Source organism: Antechinus flavipes, chromosome 4, assembly GCF_016432865.1.
Source record: "Antechinus flavipes isolate AdamAnt ecotype Samford, QLD, Australia chromosome 4, AdamAnt_v2, whole genome shotgun sequence".
NCBI lineage: Eukaryota > Metazoa > Chordata > Mammalia > Dasyuromorphia > Dasyuridae > Antechinus > Antechinus flavipes.
In genome coordinates, this window is record NC_067401.1 from 144,344,227 (window position 1) to 144,369,811 (window position 25,585).

The 25,585-nt window shown below is 35.0% G+C and overlaps 1 protein-coding gene across 2 annotated transcripts in view; it reads left to right on the plus strand.

Moving 5' to 3' along the window:
• TLK2 (tousled like kinase 2) overlaps positions 1 to 15,522 on the plus strand; it is a 149,662-nt gene extending 134,140 nt beyond the window's left edge. For both annotated transcript variants that reach the window (XM_051994940.1, XM_051994942.1), the window contains 3 exons: positions 6,597 to 6,708; positions 10,253 to 10,360; positions 12,693 to 15,522. In XM_051994940.1, coding sequence (XP_051850900.1) covers positions 6,597 to 6,708; positions 10,253 to 10,360; positions 12,693 to 12,866 — 394 coding nt within the window. In that variant the 3' untranslated portion in view covers positions 12,867 to 15,522. The remainder of the gene's footprint in view (positions 1 to 6,596; positions 6,709 to 10,252; positions 10,361 to 12,692) is intronic.
• Positions 15,523 to 25,585: the final 10,063 nt, after the last annotated feature.

Below are 25,585 nucleotides of genomic sequence, written 5' to 3' on the forward strand. Positions count from 1 at the left end.
AAGAGTATGCTCAGCATTCCCCTTTTCTGAATTTGTTTTGGGTTTTTTTGCCCTAGGATATAGTTAGTTTTTGTAAAAGTATCTCACAGAAATAAATAATGTGTGTGATCTTTATGATTTCTCATTCAGTAATTTAGAGCTTTGTCTTATTTAACTTTCCTACAAAAAGGAATTTAGGTCTTAAGCTTTAAAAAAAAAATGTTTTCTTTAACCTGAAAGCTCTGAATTTTGGCTCTAATGATGTTTCTGTTGTTTTAAATTTAAGACTTATTTCAGGTGGTGATTGATGAACTCTTTCCATTTTTACATTTGCCATTTAATTCTAATGGTTCTTAGCAGTTTTCTGATAGTTTAAAATATAGTGTTTGGCTAAAGTTTTTAAGGATTTAAATTATCTTTCTTTGACCTCTTTTTTTTAATAGTAGATAGATTGATTCACAAGTTCTTAAAATTTTTCAGTAAACTTTTGACTTTTAATATGTCTTGTCTCATGGAATCATTGATTTCTATTTGCTCGTTTGCATTTTTTTTAGGAAGTCTGCTACTTAGGTCATATTTTTAGCCGTCCACTCTAAATTGTTTATTCCTTCTAATCTTTTCCCAAAAGAACTTTAATTTAATTTTTTATCTCTTGCTTCATTTCTTCCATTCACTTTGGAGTCTTCTTGGGTAAGCCATTCTTTTTTTTTTTTTTTTCCTGGAGAATCTACTTATACTTTTTGTGCAGTGCCTTATTGTGTATTATGTTTGCTCCTTAGTGCCTCAGTTTATGAACTGGGACTTTGTTTCAGAAACAGATTTTGTCTTCTCTTGGATTCTTGAATAGATTTGCTAGATTTTAGTTCTACTTTTGTAATATGGATGTCACTGCTGCCACCATACCACAGGTCTGGGTAGAGTTGCTGGTTTCTAGTCTTTCTTGCTTCCATCTTTTCCCACCCTGATCTGCAAAAGGGGGCTGGGATCAGACCCTACCTTCTACCTCAATCTCTGTTTTTTCCCTACTTTTTGGATAGCCCACTGGAGGTGCTAACCTTGGCCTTACTCTTTCTCCTTTTCCTTTTCCTTTCCTTGTTCAATCACTGTTCAGGAGTTGGGTTTCTCCTTAGCCTATCATTCCAAGCTAGGCTTTATTTATTTATTTATTTTTTTTGGATTAATTTTGCTCAAGTATATGTGCACAGAGAATGTACAATAAAAATTTGTTATTAAAAAAGATTGGAGAATACCAGGTCAAAAATAGAAGCAGCATCTTCAGTAAGTTTATTTATTGTAGTGGTTTTTGTGGGTGGTGTTCTTGTCATTGTTAAACTGCTCAAAAATATCTTCTCTTAGATATTCTAGAAATAATTTGATAGTTGGCTTATTTTATAAAGATATTAGATCCTGGATTTGGATTTTTTTTTTGGTAGTAATTTGAATCATGAGAAAAGAAAGTTAATTTTAGTGTTTAAATCACTAACTTTATATATACAGTACTAGTTTAAAAAGATAAATATTAAGTAGTATTAATAAGAATTTTTTATAAGGATTAAGAATTCCAAGTATATAATGAGGGTCTTGGATTTGATGCCCTCTGAGATTTCTTTCCATTTCAAATTTATGCTCCTATGAATATTATTTTAAATTAGTGGACTGTGTGCCTACACAAAGTAGTAGAAAATCTTTTAATTATGGAGTTAAGTAGTTTATAAAGTGCTATAATAATCTATAAAGTATTTTTGGTGTTGCTAAGTTTTATTGACCCTATTTACAAATAAAAAAAATTGAAACTCAGAATGGTTAAGTGACTTGTCCATTTCTGGTAACCAGTAGAACTGGGATTTTTACCCAGAACTTCTAACTCAAAGTTTGTTGGACTTTCCACTGTAACAGCCAAGAATTTTTTTTTTGGCTTATTTTAAAGAGTCTGTCAATGTCCTGCCCTTTTTTATTTAGATAAATGCTTTAAATAAATTAAATTCATTCTTTTACCTTTTTGATGATTTGTAAGTTAGATCCTATAAGGAGAAATTAAAATTGAAATAATATTTTAATATTTTATTTTACTTTTTCATTGATATCATTTTGTATCTCCTTCATCTTGAAATATATCCCTTCCCATTGCCCAACCAATTAAGTCATACCCTGTAACAAAAAAGTAGCAATGGGACATGTGGAAGCATGGGAAATACCCTAGAATAATAGAGAAACCTTCAGTGCCCTATGGGCCAATAGGGCAGCTATGAGCTGGAACATCTCAGGGATGCCAGAAGTTCACAACACCAAATCTAAACAGTCCAGAAGATGTAGAAATCAATAGCATGGATCTAGAACCAAACAACCAGGCCCCAGTCATCCCAATCAAAAATTTACAGGGGACTGAATCTATTTCTGCTTCAAAGTTCCAACTCAGTATTTGAAGTTGGGTATAAGAAAGAATAAAAAATAACTAGAAAAACTCTAAAGAACTATTTTATATCCATAGACATTCAAGAAACAGTTTCTCGATTAGTATTAGCAGAACCTCAAGGCGGGTGGGGGAATGGCTTACATATGACACTCTTATCTCCCAATTTTAAAGGGAAGGATTACAAAAGTACCTGGAAGAAAATGAAGTAGATTAAAAAAAAAAAAAAGAAATTATAAGTGAAATAGCGAAGTCTGATGGAAGGAATTGAAAGGGAAAATAGCTTAGAATAGAAAGTAGAAAGTAGAAAAACATCCTAGTCTCTAAAAATAAGTTAAAGCCAATGACAATGAAACAAGAAATCTTACAATAAACTCAAAAGATTGAAAATTTAGAAAAGAAGAAAGTATATGCTACCAAAAACAACTGATTGTGAGAGAATCTCAGTTCAAATCCAGCCTTTTAATCTGTGATCCTCGGCAAGTCACTTAAACCTTACTGCCATTCTTCTGTCCCACATCTTTCCATCCATCCCTCTGAAAAAGGTATTACCAACCTTTCAAGTCATATGGCTTGTCACTTTGGTGTTATCCTCCATTAACTCTCTTAAACACACACACACATACACACACATACTTCACACACTTTCTCTCTCTCTCTTCTTTCCTCCCTCCCTCCCTCCCTCTCTCTCACAATCTAGTAACTTGTCAGATTTTTTCTTTTGTACTTTTGTAGGTAGAAACATATCTATGTATATCTCTTCTGTATACTCCTCTTTTCTCCTCTGACATTGCAACCACCTTGATGAAGTCCCTGATCATCTTACAACTGGATTTTTGCAATAGCCTGTTGGTTGGTCTACCAGTTTTAAACATCTTCCTCCATTCCATTCACTCCCTATTCAACTGTCAAATTGATCAGGTACAAACCTGACCATGTAATCTCTCTATGTGACTGTTAACCTCCAGAATCAGATTTTAAAGTTTTTATCTCTCTTTCAGCCTTTCATACTCAATCCCTTTCTGCCTTTTCAGTAATTTTTTTTTTACCCTTTTTTGTATCCTATGCAATCCAGGAACATTTGTCACCATGTTGCTCTCTGCACAAAATCTTCCAATTTTAAAGATTTTTACTGGCTATTTCCTAAACCTACAATACTCTCCTCTCATTTTTGCCTCTCTGGCTTTCTTCAGATCTCACCTAAAATCCTGTTTTCTTTAGGATTCCTAGTCCCTTTGAATTCTAATGCTTTCTTTCCATTTACTGTCTCCAATTTATTCTGTATATAGATTAATTTGTACATAGTTGTTTGCATGTAGTCTATTGTTAGACTATGTGCTCCTTGAGAAGAGGGACTGTCTTTTACCTTGCTTTGTAAACCTAGCATTTAATACAATCCTTGTCACATAAGAGGTATATAATAAATGCTAGTTGAGTGACCGAAGAGAAGGGATTTAGTCATCATTGCATAAGCTGCAAAGGAAGCCTATCTATTAAAACCAGAGGGCAAAGTAAAAATATTTTTCTCCTAAAAGAAACCCCATAATGAGAGTTCTCAAGCATGTCATAGTTAAAATCCAGAAGTTACAGACCCACCTCTTCCAACTTCCCCAAATACTACAAACAGCAACATAGAGTTCAAATATAGGGGAATCCCATAATTGGGATCATAATAAGATTTGATAAATACTGTTCTAGAAGAGAGGAAATCTTAGAGTGTGATATTCCAAAAAGCAGAAGACAAAAGTTTGCAACCAACTATACCTTTTTTTTAAAAAAAATAATAAATCTGAATAAATTCCTATAGGGGAAAATTTGAAAAGAGAATTTTGAAGTATTCTTGATGAAAGAAGTAGAGATTAGAAGAAATTATGAAATACAAGCACATGAATCAAGAAAAACAAAAGTTTTTATAATTGGAGGGACTCTACAGTGATGAATTGCTTACATTCTAACAAAAGAAAAAATAATAGATGTCTTTTCAGAATCTTTATATATTTAAGAATTAATAGAAGAAGTTTTATAAGACAGAAGATCCTGGGAATATTTTATTGAGATGAATTTATGAGAGAAAAGAAAGAAAATTACAACAAAACAGCAAAGAATATAGTAGGGAAGAAAGGTGTGAGAGGGAAGTAAAACATTTTTGTATTCGTTATTCTCTGTATATATGGAAAGAATAGTATATACAAGTATAGAGAAAAGATTGGATGATTGGGCATGATGAACCTCATTCTCATTTAAACAGACATACTCATAGACATACATTAATTCAACAAGGAAATGAGGACAGAAGGAGAAATTTAAAGGGGAGGATAGATATAGGGAAAATACATTCACAAGCAAAACAAACTTTATTACAAGGTCATTGAAGTGAAAACACAAATTTGTTTCAGTTAGAACTAGAAGGGAACTATTTCCTAAGGGAAACTTTGTAGCAAATTCCCTGATAAAAAAGTATGATATCAAGATATATAGGTATTTGATACAATTATGTAAAAATAAGAGATTTTCCTATAAATAAGTGGCCAAAGGATATGAACAGACAGTTCTCAAATGAAGATATGTAGGCTCCAGCAAACATACTAAAAAATTCTCTTAAGTCCCTAAAAATAAACAAAAGTGCTAATTGAAACAACTCTGAGGGTCTGTCTTATCAGATCTACATGGATGATACAAAAGGGAAAATGACAACTCTTGGTGGGGCTAAGAGAAAATAGACGCATTAATGAAGTGTGAATTGGTCTGGCAGTTTTAACTGATTAAGAGTCATATTTCCAATGAAGAGAGCACCAGCTTTGGAATCAGGACCTGAGTTCAAATGTCAGACACTTGACATGTAATAGCTGTGTGATCCTGGGCAAGTCATTTAACCCTATTTGCTTCAAAACACCTCTCCTCCTCCTACCCCCCTCAAAGAAAAAAATATATTCCCCAAGTCACTAGCCTTGTATTCTCTTTGGCTTAATAATATTGTTAGTAGGCTTACTCCCCATAGAGATTGAAGAAAGAAGAAAATGACACATGCTTGAAAATATTTACAGCATCTTTGTTTTAGGAAATAACTGGAAACTGATCATTGCTCATCAGTTATTCAAAAAAGAGTCCAAGAGAAACTTTCTAAAAAAAATTACTGGAGGAGGAAATAATGAGACCATTTGACACAAGCTCTTCTTCTATTCTCTTTTTCTTAGAATCCCTCAATATCATTTCCTATTCTCCTCTTTTTCCCATTCTCTGATAGAAGTTAACCCTTCTCCTTGCCAAGGCTATCCTCTTCAAATGTAAATCTCTCCTGAGTTCTCTAGTAAATTGCATCCTCAACTTCTCCCCTTTCTTGAATCTTCCATTTTTCTTTATCTTCTAGTTCCTTATCTATGATCTTCGAATATTTCCATTCTCCCTCATCCTTAAAAGTCTTCCCTAGTTCCACTAAGTCCTTCAAGCTGGGCATGACCCATTGCTTCCACATCTTCTCTCCTCAAATTTTTTCATTTTTGCTTTTTACTTCATCACCTAATTGACCTTTGTGGTCAAAACAATTTGCACCTCAATTCTGACCCTTATCTCATCTAGATTATCGTAACAGCTTCCTTCCTTCTCTCCAGTTCATTCTCCACATTGTTTATGAAAGTAATTTCTCTTAAATATAGATCTGACTGTGTAACTTCCCTCCTTAACCAATTCCAGTGGTTTCCTCTGTCCTCCTAGGACAAAATGTCAACTCCTCTGTTTAGTTTTTAAAACCCAATACGTGGTCCCAAACTTTATTCCTTCCATATTATTTCTCCTCTCCTACTGTAATCCAGCCAAACTCTTTGTCATCATCTTCCATGTCTTGGCACTTATTTTTCCTCTTTTCCTGTAGTGTGCTCCCTTCTGCCTTTAAGGAACAGGAATTGTTTCCTTATCCTAACTGCTAGTATTTTCCCCCTCAAACTACCTTTTATTATTCTATCTTGGTACATATTTGTATTTACTTACCTTTGGAATATAAGCTCATTGTGAGTAGTAATTATTTCATTTTTTTATACTTATATCCCTAATGTGTGATACTTAAAGGTCCTTAAATATTTACAAATTGATTGACTATTACAACATCCTAACTTCTTACCTTTTCTTACAAAATAAAAGATGTCTTTTTATTGAATGTCTTAGTTTGGCACAATTATTTTTTTAAGAATTTCTCTTATCTTTCTTTTTTCAGGTATTTGCCACCAGAGTGCTTTGTGGTTGGGAAGGAACCACCAAAGATTTCCAATAAAGTTGATGTCTGGTCAGTAGGGGTGATCTTCTACCAATGTCTTTATGGAAGGAAGGTAAGGAATATGAACATTCATCTGCATTCGAGGGACATATGGACTGTATGAACTTTGGTTACCAAACCCTTCAGTTCATGGAACTGTATCTTGCCTGAGTTCCCTGTAGCAAGATGACTGAAGATTATCAATTCTCATGTGACATCCATCAACTATCATCAATAGAAGAGAAAACTATACTGTTTTAGAATAGCTTTCTGAATAATCAAGGAATGGGCAATGATCCTCTAGCTTAAGGCACCTAGTAAATGTAACTGACCAGCAAAACAAAACAAAACACTGATTTTGTTGTTGTTGTTGTTTGTTTCCACAAATTCTGGATGAGTTCAGGCTCACTTTGGGATGGTGTTTCTCTTATCTACTTCTCATTATTCTTTACTGGATCAGTGTCTGTATCTGGATGATGAATATATACCAAATCTCTTTTCTCTATGTATTCTCTTGCTTCATCAGTTACCATGGCTTATGGCTTTATTTATCATCTCTTTGCAAATGAATCTACATATCACTTTTTTACTGAACATTTCAAACTGATTGTTTCTTCAATATCTTACATTCAATTTATTTATTAAAAAAAAAAGAAAGAAATTCTTTCTTTCTTTCCCTTAAATTCTTTCTTCTTCAGAACTAAAGAATTAGGTTTTTTGTTTGTTTTTTTGAGGGGTAGGCAATCAGGGTTAAGTGACTTCTCCAGGGTTACATAGCTAGTAATTGTCTGAGGTCTCATTTAACTCTGTTCCTCCTGACTCCAGGGCCAGTGTTGCAGCATTATTGTTAAGGACATTATGAGTCTTCCAAATATCCAACTTCATTAACTTATTGTTATCCTTGAGTCCTCATTCTTTCTCACTCCTTTTGTGCAGTCAATTGGTATATCTTGCTATTTCTGCCTTGACAAGTCTTGCATTCAAATCTTTTTCTTTACTCATATAGCTATCATTCTAATTAAGATCCTAATTAATGTCCTCCTAAATGGACTCCCTGACTCTTTCTACTACAATCCATTCTACTACCAAAGTGATTTTCCTAAAGTTCAGGATTTGACCATTTCAACCCTATATTTGCTTTAATATATCTCCAAATTGTCTTTCTAATTGTTTTATTTATTCATTTAATATTTATGCTGTGTATATATATATATATAATATATATATATATATATATATATATATATATATATATATATATATATATACATATATATATGTATATATATATTTATGCATTTATCTTCCCCATTAGACTTGTAAGTTCCTTTGGAGAAAGAATTGTTTAATTCTTTATTCATATTCTCAGAGTCTAGGATGGTTCTCAGGCACATATCAATTAGGTAATTAATAAATGCTTGTTGGTTGATTAATTGGCTTTTAAGTCTTTTGAAAAGATGTCTCCAACCTCCCTCTTTGGCCTTATTTCACATGATCCCCTACCATCCTTCATCTTCATACACTTAGCATTTTAAGTCAACCAAACTATTACCTATTTTTGCAATCTTCAGTACTTAACACATGTTAGACTTTTAATAAAAGCTTTACTGACCAACTGTCTCTAAGCATTCACACAAGTGGTTCTCTATACCAAGAATTCCTTCTTTCCTCATCTCTACCTTTCAGAATCTTTATCTTCTTTTAAGGCTTGTCTCAGATTCCATTTCAACCATGAGGCCTTTCTTGATTATCCCCATTTGTTGGTGCTGTCTTCCTCTTTGAATCATTATTTATTTATTTATAGTTTGTATGCCTTCAGGAAATTATAAGTTTTTGGAAGGCAAGGACTATGTTTTGTTTATATTCTCATTGCTTTGCCTTATATCTTATTATCTCATTGAATAGTAGGCTTTTAATAAAAAAAATTTCATTTGAATTTAATTCTGCATTTGCAAATTTGGATAATCCTCTCTGATTGGTCTGTACAATTTCTTCAAAAGTTTGATATATTATGTACTGTTCTTAAATTTAATTGATTCCTTCATATGTAAAATTCTCCAAAATAATTATAATAGACATAGATACAACCTATGTAAATCAGTCACAAACCGCCATGCTTCAAAATGGAAGAAGAGAATATGCACATATTGTACTTTTTTTTCCTTCTTCCCCCCGACCACTTCATCAAAAATTGGCTGTTCCCAAGTTGGGAGAGGAGACTGTGATTTGTTTTTAATTCTTTGTGCTTTAGGTGACAAAATACTAGAACTTTTATCAATTTCTGTAAATTTTAGTTCAAAATTTTTCTTTTTTTATTATGAACTTGTCAAACATTAATAAATACCATTGTTTCCATTTGTAAAGAATAGAAAGGATTATTTATGAGAAATTGTTTTTTTTTCAAGCTTATAATAAATTTAACATTATAGTTATACTTTAACATTTTATATTAATAATATAGTTATAATATTTTATATCCTCCAAAGTTTATACATGTCACATTGCCCCAGCAGTAAAAACTATTTTCTTGATTTAAACCATAATATATAAATGTGTTACAAATTTTCATACCAGGGAGTCTGCCTCAGAAAACACTTTTCATCTTCATCATCCCTCTATACCTTTCATCAAGGCAAAGAACTCGAATTAAGCTAGTAATTAACCTTGGGAATAGAAATATAAACAAAAAGACCATCACTACTGTATTTGTTAATTGTTCTTCCCTGTTATAATGTTGATTGTATCATAAAACACACTTGTTACATGCAATCATTTATTTATGTTTGGCACTCTCTCTCACACATACACACACACACACAGGCACACACATGGAATGTCACAATGAAAATGGGACCCAAAAAGCTGAAGTGATTTGCTCTGTGCCCTTCCTCCACAGCTGGGTGGGCCCATGGGACAAAAGACTGGCAGACAGTAGTATGCCTGAGGAGTTCTTTTAGTGTAACATCCCACCAATCACCTAATGTCTTTTTTTGTATAATGATAAAATCAATCACGTAATTAAGTTTCTGTCATCATCCAACTCCCCAACTTTTCCTTTATTTCTTAGTCCCTCTTCTGTAAAATGGGAAGAAAACTCAGGAGTGGTGAGGTTTAAACACTGGATGCCCTCTCATGTAACATAGCAGTGCATGTAACATAGCATGAGGCTTATAAGGAAAAAAACCTCCTCACAGGAGGAATGCTACAGAACTCAATTCGGGTTTGCAATTTTGAAAATGCTGGTGCTACTGAGAATGTGGAACAGCACTTGCAACCATTCATTTTTGAGTATTCCTTCTCTAACTTTCTTACCTTCCTGCTCACTATTCCAGTATTTGTTCCAGTATGTTGTTTTCAGTATTTTGTCCTTCTATCCTTTTTCTGAACCCTATGAGTTTTATTCAGGTCCATAGGCATTACTCAGGATTAGAGAGTTTGCTGAGCCCCATTTTAAATCTTCTTTGGATTTATACTCTAGGCTTGTCAACCTCTGAGTAGCTCGTTTTGAAAGAGGTTGTTTTCTTCCTTTCTTTACTTGAACTTTATCTGTAAAGGATTGATGTTTTAAGCTGACAATCTTAGTAATCTTTCTTTTTCCTTTTTAAAAAATATAATAGCCTTTTGGACATAACCAGTCGCAGCAAGACATTCTACAAGAGAATACTATTCTTAAAGCTACTGAAGTGCAGTTCCCTCCAAAGCCAGTTGTGACACCTGAAGCAAAGGTAAGCTTGACATATCCCATGAGTGGACTGTTCAGTTTGCCCTCTGACGTTCTTCTTATATGGCAACAGATATGCAAGTTGGTTATTTTTCCAAAAATTATTTAAAATGTTAGGTCAGGAATGAATTACTATTGAGTGCAACAGATCTTGCTACTGTTGTCTTTTCCTCCTCCACCTTTATTCCCATATAAGTAATATTAAATCAGCCTATGACCAGTCTGAAGGCCCCCTAGGGAGGGAAGGGAAAGAAAGGAAAGGTGGCTTTGTTCATTCATTCAACAGATGATTTACTGCTCTCCTACTCAAGGTGCTATCTTGAAGGACTCACACAGTTAAATAGGCGAGATAAGAAAATTAAATAATGAAAAAGCCTGGACTTCAAACCTGGCTCTTCTTCTACTCATTTTACCTCCTAGATTTCCTAGGACTTCTGTTTTTCATCATCTGGAAAATGAGGAGTTTTGATTAGATGACCTTTTAGGCCCCTTTCAGACCTAAATCAAATAATCCCAAGGCATGAAAAAAGTTATTTTGGGTTTTTTTCTGCAAAAAGATTTCAGTGTTTAATTAGATTCTATATTATACAAGTTCTAAGAACTCTTACTCACCCCACAGTCTCACAAAAATAGAAGACATTGAAACTTCTTGAATATCATGCTATTGAGAATCTATTATGGTGCTTTGTAAATTACTCCCAAAAATGTTTTCAGTGCATGCATTTGAGACAGCAGTGCAAAATGTCATTTGGCAATTATTCTTTTTATTAATTCTGCTACCTATGTTCTTTGATGAGTTTTTCTTTTTAAGAGTTGTTAGAGTATTCATGTAGAATAAATTCCAGCCATTTGAAACTTTCATTGGACTGTAATCATTTTCTCTCTCTCTCTCTCTCTCTCTCTCTCTCTCTCTCTCTCTCTCTCTCTTAATTTTTTGTTATAGCTTTTTATTTACAAGTTATATGCATGGGTAATTTTACAGCATTGACAATTGCCAAACCTTTTGTTCCAATTTTTCCCCTCCTTCCCCCCATCCCCTCCCCTGGATGGCAGGTTGACCAAGACATGTTAAATATGTTAAAGTATAAATTAAATAAAATATAAGTACTGTAATCATTTTTCTAAATAATAGATTTTTATTTTCAAAATATATACAAGGATAGTTTACTCTTGCAAAACCTTGTGTTCCAAAATTTTTCTACCTCCCTTTTCCTCACCCCTTCCCCTAGGGAGTAAATAATCTAATATATGTTAAACTGTGCGATTCATATTTCCATGATTATTGTGCTATACAAGAAAAATCAGATTAAATAGGGGGGAAAATGAGACAAAATAAAAAGTAAGCGAACAACATCAAAAAAGGTGAAAATTCTATGTTGTAATACACATTGAGCTCATGAGAATGCCAAGAAAAGTTTAATAACTGTATTGAACAGCCACAGTGTTGTCATAGATCCCACTTGCTCCATGAGTATACTGCAAAAGTCACTATTGCTTACCTCTCTTTCTCCCCCAGACTCAATTACATAACAGCATGAAACAGTGACACCATCTGGATTTTCTTACCTATACCTTTTCTCCATTTGTGACATAGCAACCAGAAGACTGGTTATCAAGTCCCTTCCTAGTCATGGTGAATTTCCCTTTGTCCTGCCTTAATGGTTATTCAAAAACCTGTATCCATTCTTTACTTTTTGTCTTCCCAAAAGATGTTATTTAATTTTTTAAATAATATTTTATTTTTTCCATTATATGTAAAGACAACTTTCAACATTCATTTTTTGAAAGATTTTTGAATTCTAATTTTTTTTCCATTTCCCTCTCTTCCCAAGAAGGCAAGCAATCTTTTATAGGTTATACTTTACATAGCCTTTCAATAAAATTGGCATTTTCCCGTCTCTTGCTAGTATTGGTGCTTTTGGAAGGGACTCCAAAGATGGCTTAAATTCTGCATTACTATATTTATTCTCATTTCTTTAGTTGCACCATACATCTCCATTTACAGTAAAGAAACTGATGTCAAGGCCCAGAGAGGAATACAACCAGCAGGGCATGTCATTCACCCTCCTCTGTGACTGTTTTAGTGGGAGATGCTTAGGGTTGCTGTGGGGTGTAAGGAAGGGAGATGATGTGTATGGTTGGCATTAGCTACATTTCTCCCTCTAGCACCCATCATCCTGTGGAGGAGAGATAATGGCCTGTGTGGGTTTTGTTTTTTGGGGTTTTTTTTTTTGTATTTTAACATACAGTGATTTTATTTGAAAAAGATCCTATCCTCATTTGAATTTCTCATTCTGGTTGCAAGTTGCTTTCTCAAAGCTGTTTTCTCTTTCTAGGCATTTATCCGGCGCTGTCTGGCCTACCGAAAAGAAGATCGTATCGATGTCCAGCAGCTGGCATGTGACCCCTATTTACTTCCTCACATCCGAAAATCAGTTTCTACAAGCAGCCCTGCTGGAGCTGCAATTGCATCAACTTCTGGGGCATCCAATAACAGCTCTTCAAACTGAGACAGATTCTTAGGCCAAAGACTGTGCAACACAAGCGGACAAATGGCATTCAGCAGTGGATTCGGAGAATAGCGAATCTGAATGGATTTCATGAAACCTGTACCAGGTGCTTTTTTTCTTGCTTTTTTCCCATCCATAGAGCATGACAGCATCAGTTCTCATTGAGAAGAAACCTTGGGCAGTGCCAGCCAGGCCCTGCAGGAAAAAGCCCTGAGGTTCCCATGTCACTGGCCGCCGTGTGTGGCTGCTCTGAGTGAGGGGGGAAAAACAAAAACTAACTGGATCCATGTACTGTGAACGTGCAAACATGCAGACTCGGGGGGTCCCTGACGCAGCGCTTCTGATGAAGAATGTGGACTTTGAAAATACAGACTGGGCTAGTCCAGTGTCTATATTTAAACTTGTTCTTTTCTTTTAATAAAGTTTAGGTAACATCTCCTGAAAAGCTCACAGCACAAAAGGCTCAGCTGGGGATGGTGTTTGACTTCAAAGGAAAAAAAAAGTTGCTATTGCCCATTGATGGCACTAGAGTTAGTGTTCCCTTCTTCCCTTCTTCCTCCCCCAATAATTTCAGTTTTTAAAGACTTACAGCTTCCCTGGTCCCTTTTTTATTTTTGAAAGAAAACATTTGGTCACAAAGTGAAACCCGTATTAGCAGGTATGTGGAAATGTTCATTCCAATCAGATGCAGCTTTTTCCTCTTCTATCTGATCTCCTATTAACAATTGTTTCCCTCATCTCAGTAGAGAAACAGTTGAATGGGAGAAGAAAGATGTGTGGCCTTTTGCCATTAGACAAGAAATAAGGTTAGAAGACTGCAACTAGGAGTCTCTCTAGGTTTTCAACTATTTCTTCACAATTTAAACACTTGACGGTTGTCCCTTTTAATTTATTTGAAGTGCTATTTTTTTAAATAAAGATTTGTCTGTCCATGCAATCCTCTTGGATTCTCCTTATATATTATCTGTTGAATCTGTCAGAAGAAAAAGAAAAGACAGAAAATAGTCTGGAAAGCCAAATGCAGCAATAGGGATCAGTAGCTTCCTTCACATGATCTTTCTGTTCACTAACAATTGTATGTTTCTGGTTAATTACATTAAAATTTGAACAGTCCATAAGCTTTCCTCTGCTAGATCATTTGGCAGAAAATTCCCCAACTCATTTTGTCCCCTCCAAACTGCTGTGCATGTGTTCCAGCACACTGTGGATGTAGCTTACTGGTTTAGACTGATCTGATGGATTTTTGAAAGATCTCAAGGAGAATTAGAGATGTCAAATCTTAACATTCTTTTGCCTGACTTTTTAGTCGCGTAGTCACTGAAGTGTGTGTTCATTTGGAGAAGAAACTGAAATGGGAGCCGCATGGCCCCTCTCTGCCCTCCAAACACCAGAGTGCTAAACCCAAAGAGGGGGAAGGAGGGCAGAGCCCAAACATGTGGCAGCCAGCTTGGAATGTAACTAACATGTGGCAGGAGAGCTAGCCAGAAATATTTAAAGATGCAGCATTCAGGAGGGGGAGGGTCCCAAAAACTGAGAAAAAGGAGGTTAGGAGGGTGGGAAGAGAGGATAAGCACACACACAGCTCGAAACCCCCATGTTTCTTTTATATCGGTTTTAGGGGAGAAGCAGGGAAATGCCACTGCTAGCAAGTTTTTTCATCTATAGGGCACACTTTATTTCCCTCACTATGGAGAGTCACCATGGGATGATCATAGCAAATTCTTGAATTAGAACTGTTTGTGAAGCCAGTCCAATGGGAGGCATCCTTTGAGTCTTCATTAGTACCTGTCCCTACAGGTTTCCAAATTTTTTGCTTCTGGTCTGGATTTTTTCAGCAGGTACCTGACATACACTAAAACCTGTCAAGGAAGGAAGCCCTCCTGGGTTCTAAAAGACTTGAGAGCAAGGACTTTGTTGAGAGAGGGGGGTGGGTAACTATTTGTGTACTCACTGATATGGAAGAAACTATGATCTTTAAAAAAATTATTCCAGTAATTTAATCCTAGTAACTATTCTAATTAACTTGATTGGATCTGGAATTCTACTTTAAAATATTTTTAACTTTATTTTTATTTGAGGGGGAAAATGCTGCATCTTTAAGTCTTCCCTCTAACTTCCTGCCCTCTTCAACCTCAGAGAAAATTAACTCCTTTCAGGACCAGTTAAGTCTACCTGTTCAGGCTCCTGGAATGGTTAGGTTTTCTTTGAAGTGAAACTACAGTAACTCCACTGTGACTATTGAGCTTTATCTTCTACTTTTTCTACCTCCACTCTGAAGGGAGGAGCAGATAGATTCCCCACCCTCAGCCTTATTGTGTATCTGGGTTAGGTCAGCTGGTTCTGGGACAAGACCTTTTCCCTTGGATGCTCTAACCTCACCGTAGGGACAAACAGAGCGTACTGTCCTTTTCTGGTGTGGATCAGGTCACTAGTGAAGAACCAAGTGGGACTCTAGGTTTTGACGTGCTTTGTTAATATGGGTTTCACTTTCTCCAAGGATGGCCCCTTATTGCCACAATGTTCATTTACTTTACCAAAAAAAATTTTTTTTTTTTTAAACAAATGTATTAATTTGTAACTTAAACCTGGCCAGACTGTTTTGGCTTTACCCAACAAATGAAAGACATGGATATTAAAATAAGTTTTAAGAAATGAATTTCCCAGACTCTTGATTTTACTATAGTTGGACAGCTGCAAACAGAGTCACTTCATGATATGGGGCATGAAAACAATTTATGGAATCACAGGTAGGAACTGCAAACTAGATGTTATTAAGCTTCAGGTCCATGAAATAGAGGGATGCTGAGGGATCTAGAGTGGAAAATAATCTTGGCCATAAGTGAGATGTGCCTTACCCAGAGTAGCAGTGCTACCATATTTCCCTAACAGGTCTATTATGGGGTAAGAGCATTTGCCAGCTATACTTATTCCCTCCCAATTTAGCCCAGGAACTATTGTAAATTCTGGTCTACACTTTTTGACCAAGTTAATTAGAGCCTTGCTGCACCCATACTAGGCTTCTTGTATTTCTGTAACTGAAAACATTAATTGCCCAGCCCAGCAGTCTCATGATGAGTGTTTCCAAGTTTAGCAGGCAGGTCCCAGTTGACAGACAGTCATTTGCTTGGTGTACTGCCAGAACTTACACCCTTCTAGCATAATCTTGTAGGGTCTAGGGGTCACCTCCAGAACCCAAGACATTAAAGTACAGAACTCTTAAGTGGAAGAATTTCTTAAGTCTTTTATTGTGGGGCAGAGGATTAGTCCTTTGTTCTAGATCTGTTTTTTCATATAGGTAAATAGGAAAACTATGTTGGGCTAATGGTGAATTAACTTCCTGAAGAAAATATCATATGCTCATTCATTCTTGGGTTTGATTGCCCTAATGGGATTAGTATCTTTATGCTGTTCTACCTTATACACCTCACCATTTTCAGATGAAATTATCTTTCCTGATCCATTAGCACAGACATCTAGGGCTTGTGAACTCTTTGGTTTGTAAAACAAGACAAAGGTCAGCTGAGTAGGGAGAATTGGGAACATTGGAAGGAGAAGATTAGCTTTTTTAAGAAACATTAGTCTAGATACCCAAAGGTTAATCGAGAGCTCCAGCATCATTATGAAGGCTGATTGGGAAATGATTCCCCTCTTCTGGAGTCTTAAAAAGCATTTAAAAATGACAGGGCCGAGGAAGGCAACGGGAAATGACCAAGCCTGAACTGAGTGGTCATATATTGGTAAGCCTGGTGAACTATGATAGGGATGGGGTGCTTGAGGGGAGGTGATGGGGAAAGGGCAGGGAAGAAAATTTTCTTTTTCTGCTGAGGGAATTGGTGTTAAGTGACTTGCCCAGAGAAATGTTAAGTGTCTGAGACCACAGTTGAACTCAGGTCCTCATGATTTCAGGGCTTGTGCTCAATTCACTGCGCCACCTAGCTGCACCTAGAGGCTATTGTATTTTTTATCATTTATTCTATGATAAACCACATGAGGTCAGTGAGATTGTGTTCTGATCTTAACCAGTTATTATTCAGTAAGCCCAGGATGCCCAAAATTCAAACACCCCCATCAGAATCTCACAGTCTAAAAGCAGTTGCAAACAGCAGAGATGTGTGACTTTTTTTTTGGTAATCATTTTTGTCGTGGGAAGCTTCTTTCTAATTAATACAACATTGCTGTATTAAGGATATAGAGGTACTTGAGGGTTTCCCACTGTGACTTGGAATTCATGATATTTACCACTGGCACACATTGAGTTGTCCCACCTTCTCCCCCAAAAGAGAGACTTCTAGGTGCATCAGGGTGGAACAACCTGTAGAATGCTTGTGGCTTGGATTGTGGCCAGTCTATATTTGGATCTAGTCAAGCAGGCATCTTTACCTCTCCAAATAGCAGCTTTGTGAGACCTAGAAGCCCAAGGTCTCTACAGCATCCTTACATTTATTGCTTTGTAAATATGATCCAGCTCCTTTTTTCCCTCCAGCAAAAGGGCAGAGGGCAATAGAGATAACTGCTGTCTTCTGAATTATACTGCAGTATTAATCCAATGTAATGGAAAATATAGTGGACCAGAAATCAGGAAACCTGTATTTTAGTCCTAGCTTTGCAAGTATCTTCACTGGATGTTAGTTTCCTGGAGTGGATCCTAGCTGTGGCAATAGCAGCTCAGCAAGAGAAAATGGGCACTCTGTAGCAGCACAGACCTAACTTCAGAAGCACTGTCAAGATTAGTGTATATGGTCACCCCACTGTTTTCTAGCCTTTCTTGTCTTGCTTCCCTTTATCTCTCTTCCTTTTTTCCCCCTATTTCCTGTCCCTAAGCATTTGTAGATGTCAGGAGAGCATTTTATTTTATTTTATTTTATTTTATTTTTTTTTTTTTTTAATTTTTTTATTTAATAATTACATTATATTTACACTCATTTCTGTTCCGATTTTTTTTCCCCTCCCTCCCTCCACCCCCTCCCCTAGATGGCAAGCAGTCCTTTATATGTTGGATATGTTGCAGTATATCCTAGATACAATATATGTTTGCAGAACCGAACAGTTCTCTTGTTGCGTAGGGAGAATTGGATTCAGAAGGTATAAATAATCCGGGAAGAGAAACAAAAATGCAGATAGTTCACATTCGTTTCCCAGTGTTCTTTCTTTGGGTGTAGCTGCTTTTGTCCGTCATTTATCAATTGAAACTCAGGTCTCTTTGTCAAAGAAATCCACTTCCATCAAAATATGTCCTCATACAATATCGTTGTCGAAGTGTATAATGATCTCCTGGTTCTGCTCATTTCACTTAGCATCAGTTCATGTAGGTCTCTCCAAGCCTCTCTGTATTCATCCTGCTGGTCATTTCTTACAGAACAATAATATTCCATAACATTCATATACCACAATTTACCCAGCCATTCTCCAATTGATGGGCATCCATTCATTTTCCAGTTTCTAGCCACTACAAACAGGGCTGCTACAAACATTTTGGCACATACAGGTCCCTTTCCCTTCTTTAGTATTTCTTTGGGATATAAGCCCAATAGAAACACTGCTGGATCAAAGGATATGCACATTTTGATAATTTTTTGGGCATAATTCCAGATTAGGAGAGCATTTTATAACTCGTTCCAAAAAACCCAATTAACTTTCTGAAGCTACAAAACTTCCCCAAATTGAATCAGCTTAGTTACCATTGGTATAATAAATGGATAGTCCCATGAAATAGCCATTGTCTATCCAGCGAGATTTTAATGGGCCAAATTGGAGGAAAGATTGAAATCCCAGAAAGAATCCCATGTAGCTATTCATCTTGAGCCATTATACAAAACCCTGTGCAGAAGATAACAGGCAGTCCAAGCATCTGTCTATCAGGAATATTGTCCTGTCATAGAGGATCATCTTTTGGAAATGCTACTTGAGTTTTACAAGGACTCAGACATTACTTTTCTCCCTGGGAAGAGGAAGGAGTCAACAGAATTGTGTATTGGTTACAAGGCCCTAGGTGAGGACAAAAATAACAGAATTTCAAGCAATAGAAGATTACAGATTTGAATGAAATGGAACTTAAAGCCACTAAACCACAGAAATTGTAATAAATATGTGCTCTGTAGAAAAAAATTCGAATTGGAGAGCCCACAGCCACATTTAGAAAGTGTTGTAACTTCTTCTATCTGGCAGATATTTGCAGCAAACACAAGGAAAGCCAAACACTCTTCCTAGTGTTTCCTCCTCGGACCTGCATCTTCCTCTTCTGAAACTCTTCAAGAATATTCTAAAAAGACTTAAAATAGAAAATGATTTATTTTTACATTTCAAAAAGAGCTAATGACATTGTCTTGACTAGTGTGAATTGGATTTAGATGAGATAGAGTTGCACAAAGTTGTCAGCCTCACTGTTCCAGATTCATCCAAGTCCAATGGCAAGACAAAAATCAAGATGACTTGAAATGGCTTAAGATGCAGGAGATTGCTGTGGTATCTTAGATGTCTCACTAAGCTCTCAGTCTCCACAGCCACTTGCTTTAAATGCTTTTATGACATTGGAACAAATTGTTCTCATTTGCCTATCCTACCAGTACGTGATGTTTACAAGCTTGGGGTAGACATTCCCTTAATTTACTGACAACTTTGAGTCTTATTGGTTGCCCTCAACCTGGTTAAGGGAGGTAGGTACTCTGCCAAGACCGATTATCAAGGTGTGGCCATTGTTACAGTTTCTTTGGAGCCATAGTAACAGTTCAGTGACAGGTGAACACTAAAGGTGGATGAGCAGCCCTGAAAAGGATCTAAGAAAGCCCTATACCAGAGGTGCTAGTCCTCCTTGAACACCTCATGTACTCTCAAAATAGAAGATAAGAGGATGTGAGAAGAAAGGGGAGAAGAAATACTACAATTTAGTAAAAAAGGGAAATCCACTATATCAGGATAAACTCAGAGAAGCTTCATCTAACTGTTGTACACTCTGAAACCTAAAGTTACATGGTCAGATTAATCAACTGGCACTGAGTGCTGCTGTAGTGCTGAGCTGTTGTACTGGGCAAATGCAAAACTTTTGGTTATTCTCTTTCTCCTCATTCAAAACAAGTCACTATCTGGAATAATTTTCTCAAGCAACGGTTGTTTTCCTTCATTTACTCCAAAACTATGTTATTCATCTGTACTGGCGTAAAGGATAATGGAAAATTTTGTTGGTAGTTTGTGGGTAGCCTTATATTGGAAAGATTTTTTTATTCATGCATTGATTGAATTTTGTTATACAAAATATATTAAATCTAAATAAGGCTTGTCTAGTAAATACCCTTCTGGATAATCTTACATATCTTATACTTTGCTAATCCTAATGATGGTAACCTCAAGATCTCAAGGGACAAATGTTTTAATTTGCACTTTATAAAGAAAAGAATCAAATGATTCCACTTCTTTAAAAAAGAAAAGATCAATTTATATAACTAATCAATTATATAATTGTAACTTGTTTATTGGATAAAAATGTTATGTATCACTTTTAAAGCAGCCTAAGATTTAACTTTTTATTTTAAATGGTGCAAAAGTAATAGTAATTGGTAGCATTTGATGCTAAAAATCAGTAAAATTAATTTTTAAAAATAAAATTAATTAGTTGGATTTAGTCATCTTCAAGTTGTCTTCAAGCTGTGACACCAGGGACTTCTAAATTTAGAGCTAAAAGGGGCAATTTTTAAAAATTTTAAACAAGTAAAAAATAGGAAGGGGGGGGGGTTTGCCATCTACATAGCAGAACATGAGAAGATTTAAACTAATAAACTTCCGTTTCAAGAAAACCTGTATAGTAAATACTATACAATGTGTCCAGAGTTGTCCATCTTTTTTTGCTTCCTTATATGTTTTCTTTTGTACTCTGCTGTGTATTTTTTACTTTATTCTTTTTTTTTCCCCTTCTCCCCCTCCTCCCAAGATTAACAAGTAGAAATATATACACATACAACACAAATATATGGTGTGCACAAATACACACACACATATATATAAATATACACATGTACATATACATATAGAGTGATATCTATAATCATCCACATATATATACATTCATATGCATCTGTGTAAGCATATACTATGCTTATTTGTCCTCCATTATTCTGAAAGTGAATAAAATTTTTATAGTTCCAAATCTTTCATAGTTCCAAGTCTTTTCCATATTTTTTTTAACTTCAACTCATCATTTCCTATACCATAACAATATTCCAAACTTATACTATCTAGTTATCTTAGTCTAAATATTGATAAATATAGCTAAAATAGTGTAGTTTCCCTGTTTTTTCTACTTCGATTAAATCTATTTTAGTTTTAACTTTGAGATCAGAATTATTACCCCTGCTTTTTTTTTTTACATAATAAATTCTACTCCTGATCTTGTTTGTATCTCTTTATTTCCGATCCTTGCTGACTCTGTTTTACTTCTACCCATGATCTTGTTCTATTACTTAACCTACCTCTCCCCCATATCTCTCTCCCCATCTTTTCCCCTTGCCCTTTTTTTCTATTTAAAATTTAGAAGACATTGATAGCTTTATATATATGTATATATATATACATATATACATATATATGTATATATATATATATATACACACATATATGTTCCCTCTTTATCCCATTCCCATTCATCTCTAGATCCTATGTGCTCCTTTATCCTATATCCTCATCCTCATTTCTTTATAAATTTAGATTTTTATTCCCTTCTAAATTTGTATGTTGTTCTCACTTTAACCCAGATCTGAGTTTTCTTGTTTCTAAAAATCCATCCCTTATCCTTTCTCCTTTCCCTACTCCTTTACCTTCTTTCTGAATTTAAAAGACATACATTTTATATATGTGTATGTGTGTATAAATATAAATTATATATGTGTATGTGTGTATAAATATAAATTTTATATATATATATATATACATATATATATATATATATAGATCTCTTTAACCTATTCCCAATATATATCGTTCCAGAACTACCAGTCCTCCCCTATCTAATTTCTGTCTATGAGATATTCCTCTTGTACTTCATTTGTATAATATAATTACTTTTTATCTTTTTCTACATGTCACTACTTTTTAGAATCAATCACATCATACTCAGCTCTACATTATCTTTCAAATTACATAATTAATAATGACAATCTTAGACATATAGTTTACTTTTCCGTTATTTCATTATATTTGTCATTACTGATTTTCTTAGAATTAGTCTGATGTTTACCTTATTTTTTCTTGGATTTTGCATGTAAAATTTTAAAATTAAGTTATGATCTTTTTGCAACAAAATCCTGAAAGTCTTGCAAATCACTAAATATTTATTTTTCATTTAGAATTATTCTAAACTTTGCTGGGTATGATATTTTCAGCCATTACCCAGTTCTTTTACTCTTTGATATGTAGGATTGCAAGGCTTGCAGCTAGGTCTTATATGTTCTAATTGTGGCCTCACTATATTTGAATTTTTTTTCATAATATTTTCTCCTTGACCTGGGGGCTTCAGAATTTGGCTAGAATGATTCCTCTTAGCATCTCAGGTGATGATTGGATATTTTTTTTTCCTATTTCTACTTTTTTATTCTAATACTTCAGGACAATTTTCTTTAATTATCTTTGTATTATTATATCAGGATTCTTAATTTTGACCACAGCTTTCAGGTAATCCAATTATTTTTGTTTTCTCTTTTTGAGCTGTTCTCTAGATCTGCTGTTTTTCTTGTGAGATGGCTCACATTTTCTTTTAACTTTTCACTCTTTATATTTTGTTTGGTTATTATATTTTAGTCTCATAACTTTGCTGGCTTCCCCTTGCCCAATTCTAATTTTTTTCCCTTTGCTTTCCTTTAAAAAAGTTATTTTCCCTAGTTACATATAAAACAATATTTTTATGTACATTCATTTTTTTTTTACATATTTCCATATGAATCATGTTAGGAAAAAAAAAATCAGAATGAAAGATAAAAATCACAAGGGAAAAAAAAGAAGAAAAATAAGTGAAAATAGTATGCTTTGATTCACATTCAGTCTCCATAGTTCCCTCTCTGGATGTGGATGGCGTTTTCTATCCAAAGTTTCTTGGGATTGCCTTGGATCGCTGAATCACTGAGCAGAACCAAGTCTTTCATATTTGATCATTGCACATTCTTGTTATTGTGTACACTGTATTCCTGGTTGTGCATGTTTTGCTCAGCATCAGTTCATGTAAATCTTTCCAGGCCTTTCTAAAATCAGCTTCTTTATAATTTTTTATAGAACAATAATATTCCATTACTTGCATATACTAGAGCTTATTCAGCCATTCTCCTATTGATGGGCATGCACTCATTTTCCAAAGAGCTGCTACAAACATTTTTGCACATGTGGGTCCTTTTCTCTCCTTTATGATTTCGTTGGGATACAGACCTAGTAATGGCACTCCTGGGTCAAAGGATATGCGTAGTTTTATACCCCTTTGGGCATAGTTCCAAATTGCTCTCCAGAATGGTTGGATCATTTCACAACTCCACCAACAATGGATAAGTGCCCCAATTTTCCCACATCCTCTCCAACATTTGTCATTTTTTTCTTTTTTCTTAGCCAATACGATAGGTGTTAGATGATACCTCAGAGCTGCTTTAATTTGCATTTTTATAATCCATCGTGATTTAAAACACTTTTTCAGATGACTATAAATGGTTTTAACTTCTTCATCTGAAAATAGTTCAAATCCTTTGACTATTAATTGGGAAATCACTTATATTCTTATAAATTTGAGTTCGTTCTCTATTTATTTTAGCAATGAGGCCCTTATCAGAAATAATAGCTGTAAAAATTGCTTCCAATTTTATTCTTTCCTTTTTTTTATTATAGCTTTTTATTTACAAATATATGCATGGGTAATTTTTCAGCATTGACATTTGCAAATCCTTTTGTTCCAACTTTTTCCCTCCTTCCCTTTACCCCTTCCCCCAGATGGCAGGTTGACCAATACATGTTAAATATGTTAAAGTAATAAGTTAAATACAACATATGTACACATGAACAAATAGTTATTTTGCTGTATAAAAAGAGTCGGACTTTGAAGTAGTGTACAATTAACCTGTGAAGGAAATCAAAAATGCAGGTGGACAAAAATAGAGGGATTGGAAATTCCCCAATAGTGGTAGTGGTTCATAGTCATCTCCCAGAGTCCTTTCCCTGGGTGTAGCTGGTTCAGTTCATTACTGCTCTATTGGAACTGATTTGGTTCATCTCATTGTTGAAGTGGGCCACGTTCATCAGAATTGGTCATCATATAGTATTGCTGTTGAAATAAATAATGATCTTCTGGTCCTGCTCATTTTACTCAGCATCAGTTCATGTAAATCTCTCCAGGACTTTCTGAAATCATCCAGTTGGTCATTTCTTACAGAACAATAATATTCCATAATATTTATATACCACAATTTATTCAGCCATTCTCCAACTGATGGACATCTACTCAGTTTCCAGTTTCTGGCCACTACAAAGAGGGCTGCCATGAACATTCTTACACATACAGGTCCTTTTCCCTTTTTAAAAATCTCTTTGGGATGTAAACCCAGTGGAAACAGTGCTGGATCAAAGGGTATGCACAGTTTGATAACTTTTTGAGCATAGTTCCAAATTGCTCTCCAGAATGGCTGGATGTATTCACAATTCCACCAACAATGTATCAGTGTCCCAGTTTTCCCATATACCCTCCAACATTCCGCATTATCTTTCCCTGTCATTCTAGCCAATCTGACAGGTGTGTAGTGGTATCTCAGGGTTATCTTAATTTGCATTTTTCTGATTAATAATGACCTGGAGCATCTTTTCATATAGCTAGAAATAGTTTCAATTTCTTTATCTGAGAATTGTCTGTTCATATCCTTTGACCATTTGTCAATTGGAGAATGGCTTGATTTCTTATAAATTAGAGTCAATTCTCTATATATTTTGGAAATGAGGCCTTTATCAGAACCTTTCCTTTTAACCTCAGCTGCATTGGTTTTGTTGTGCAAAGACTTTTATCCATTTTGCATTTCATAATGTTCTTTAATTCTTCTTTGGTCATTATTTCTTCTCCAGAGATCTGATAGATAAAGTGTCTTTTGCCCTCCTAATCTGCCTAATTCCTTCACATGTAGATCATATACCTATTTTGACTTTATTTTGGTATGAGATGTAAAATGTAAGTCTATACTGAATTTCTCATTTCCCAGCAATTTTTGTCAAAAAATAGCTTTTTAAATTGTGGATTCTTATCTCAAGAGCTGGAGTCTTTGGGTTTATCAAACAGTAGATTACTATAGCAATTAATTATTGTGTCATGTGTATCCAACCTGTCCCATTGACTCACCACACTATTTCTTAGCCAGTAGTATGTGGTTTTGATGACAACTGCTGTATAACAGAGTCTTAGGATTTAGAACTGCTAGGCTACCATATTTTGCTTTTTTTTTTCCCCATTATTTCCTTTGATAGTCTTGACCTTTTTCATGATGAATTTTGTTATTTTTTCTAGCTCTATAAAATAATTTTTATGGAAATTTGATTGGTATGGCATTGAGTAAGTAGACTAATTTAAGATAGAATTGCCATTTTTATGTGCATACCCTTTGAGCCAGCAGTATTTCTACTGGGCTTATACTCCAAAGAGATACTAAAGAAAGGAAAGGGACCTGTATGTGCCAAAATGTTTGTGGCAGCCTTGTTTGTAGTGGCTAGAAGCTGGAAAA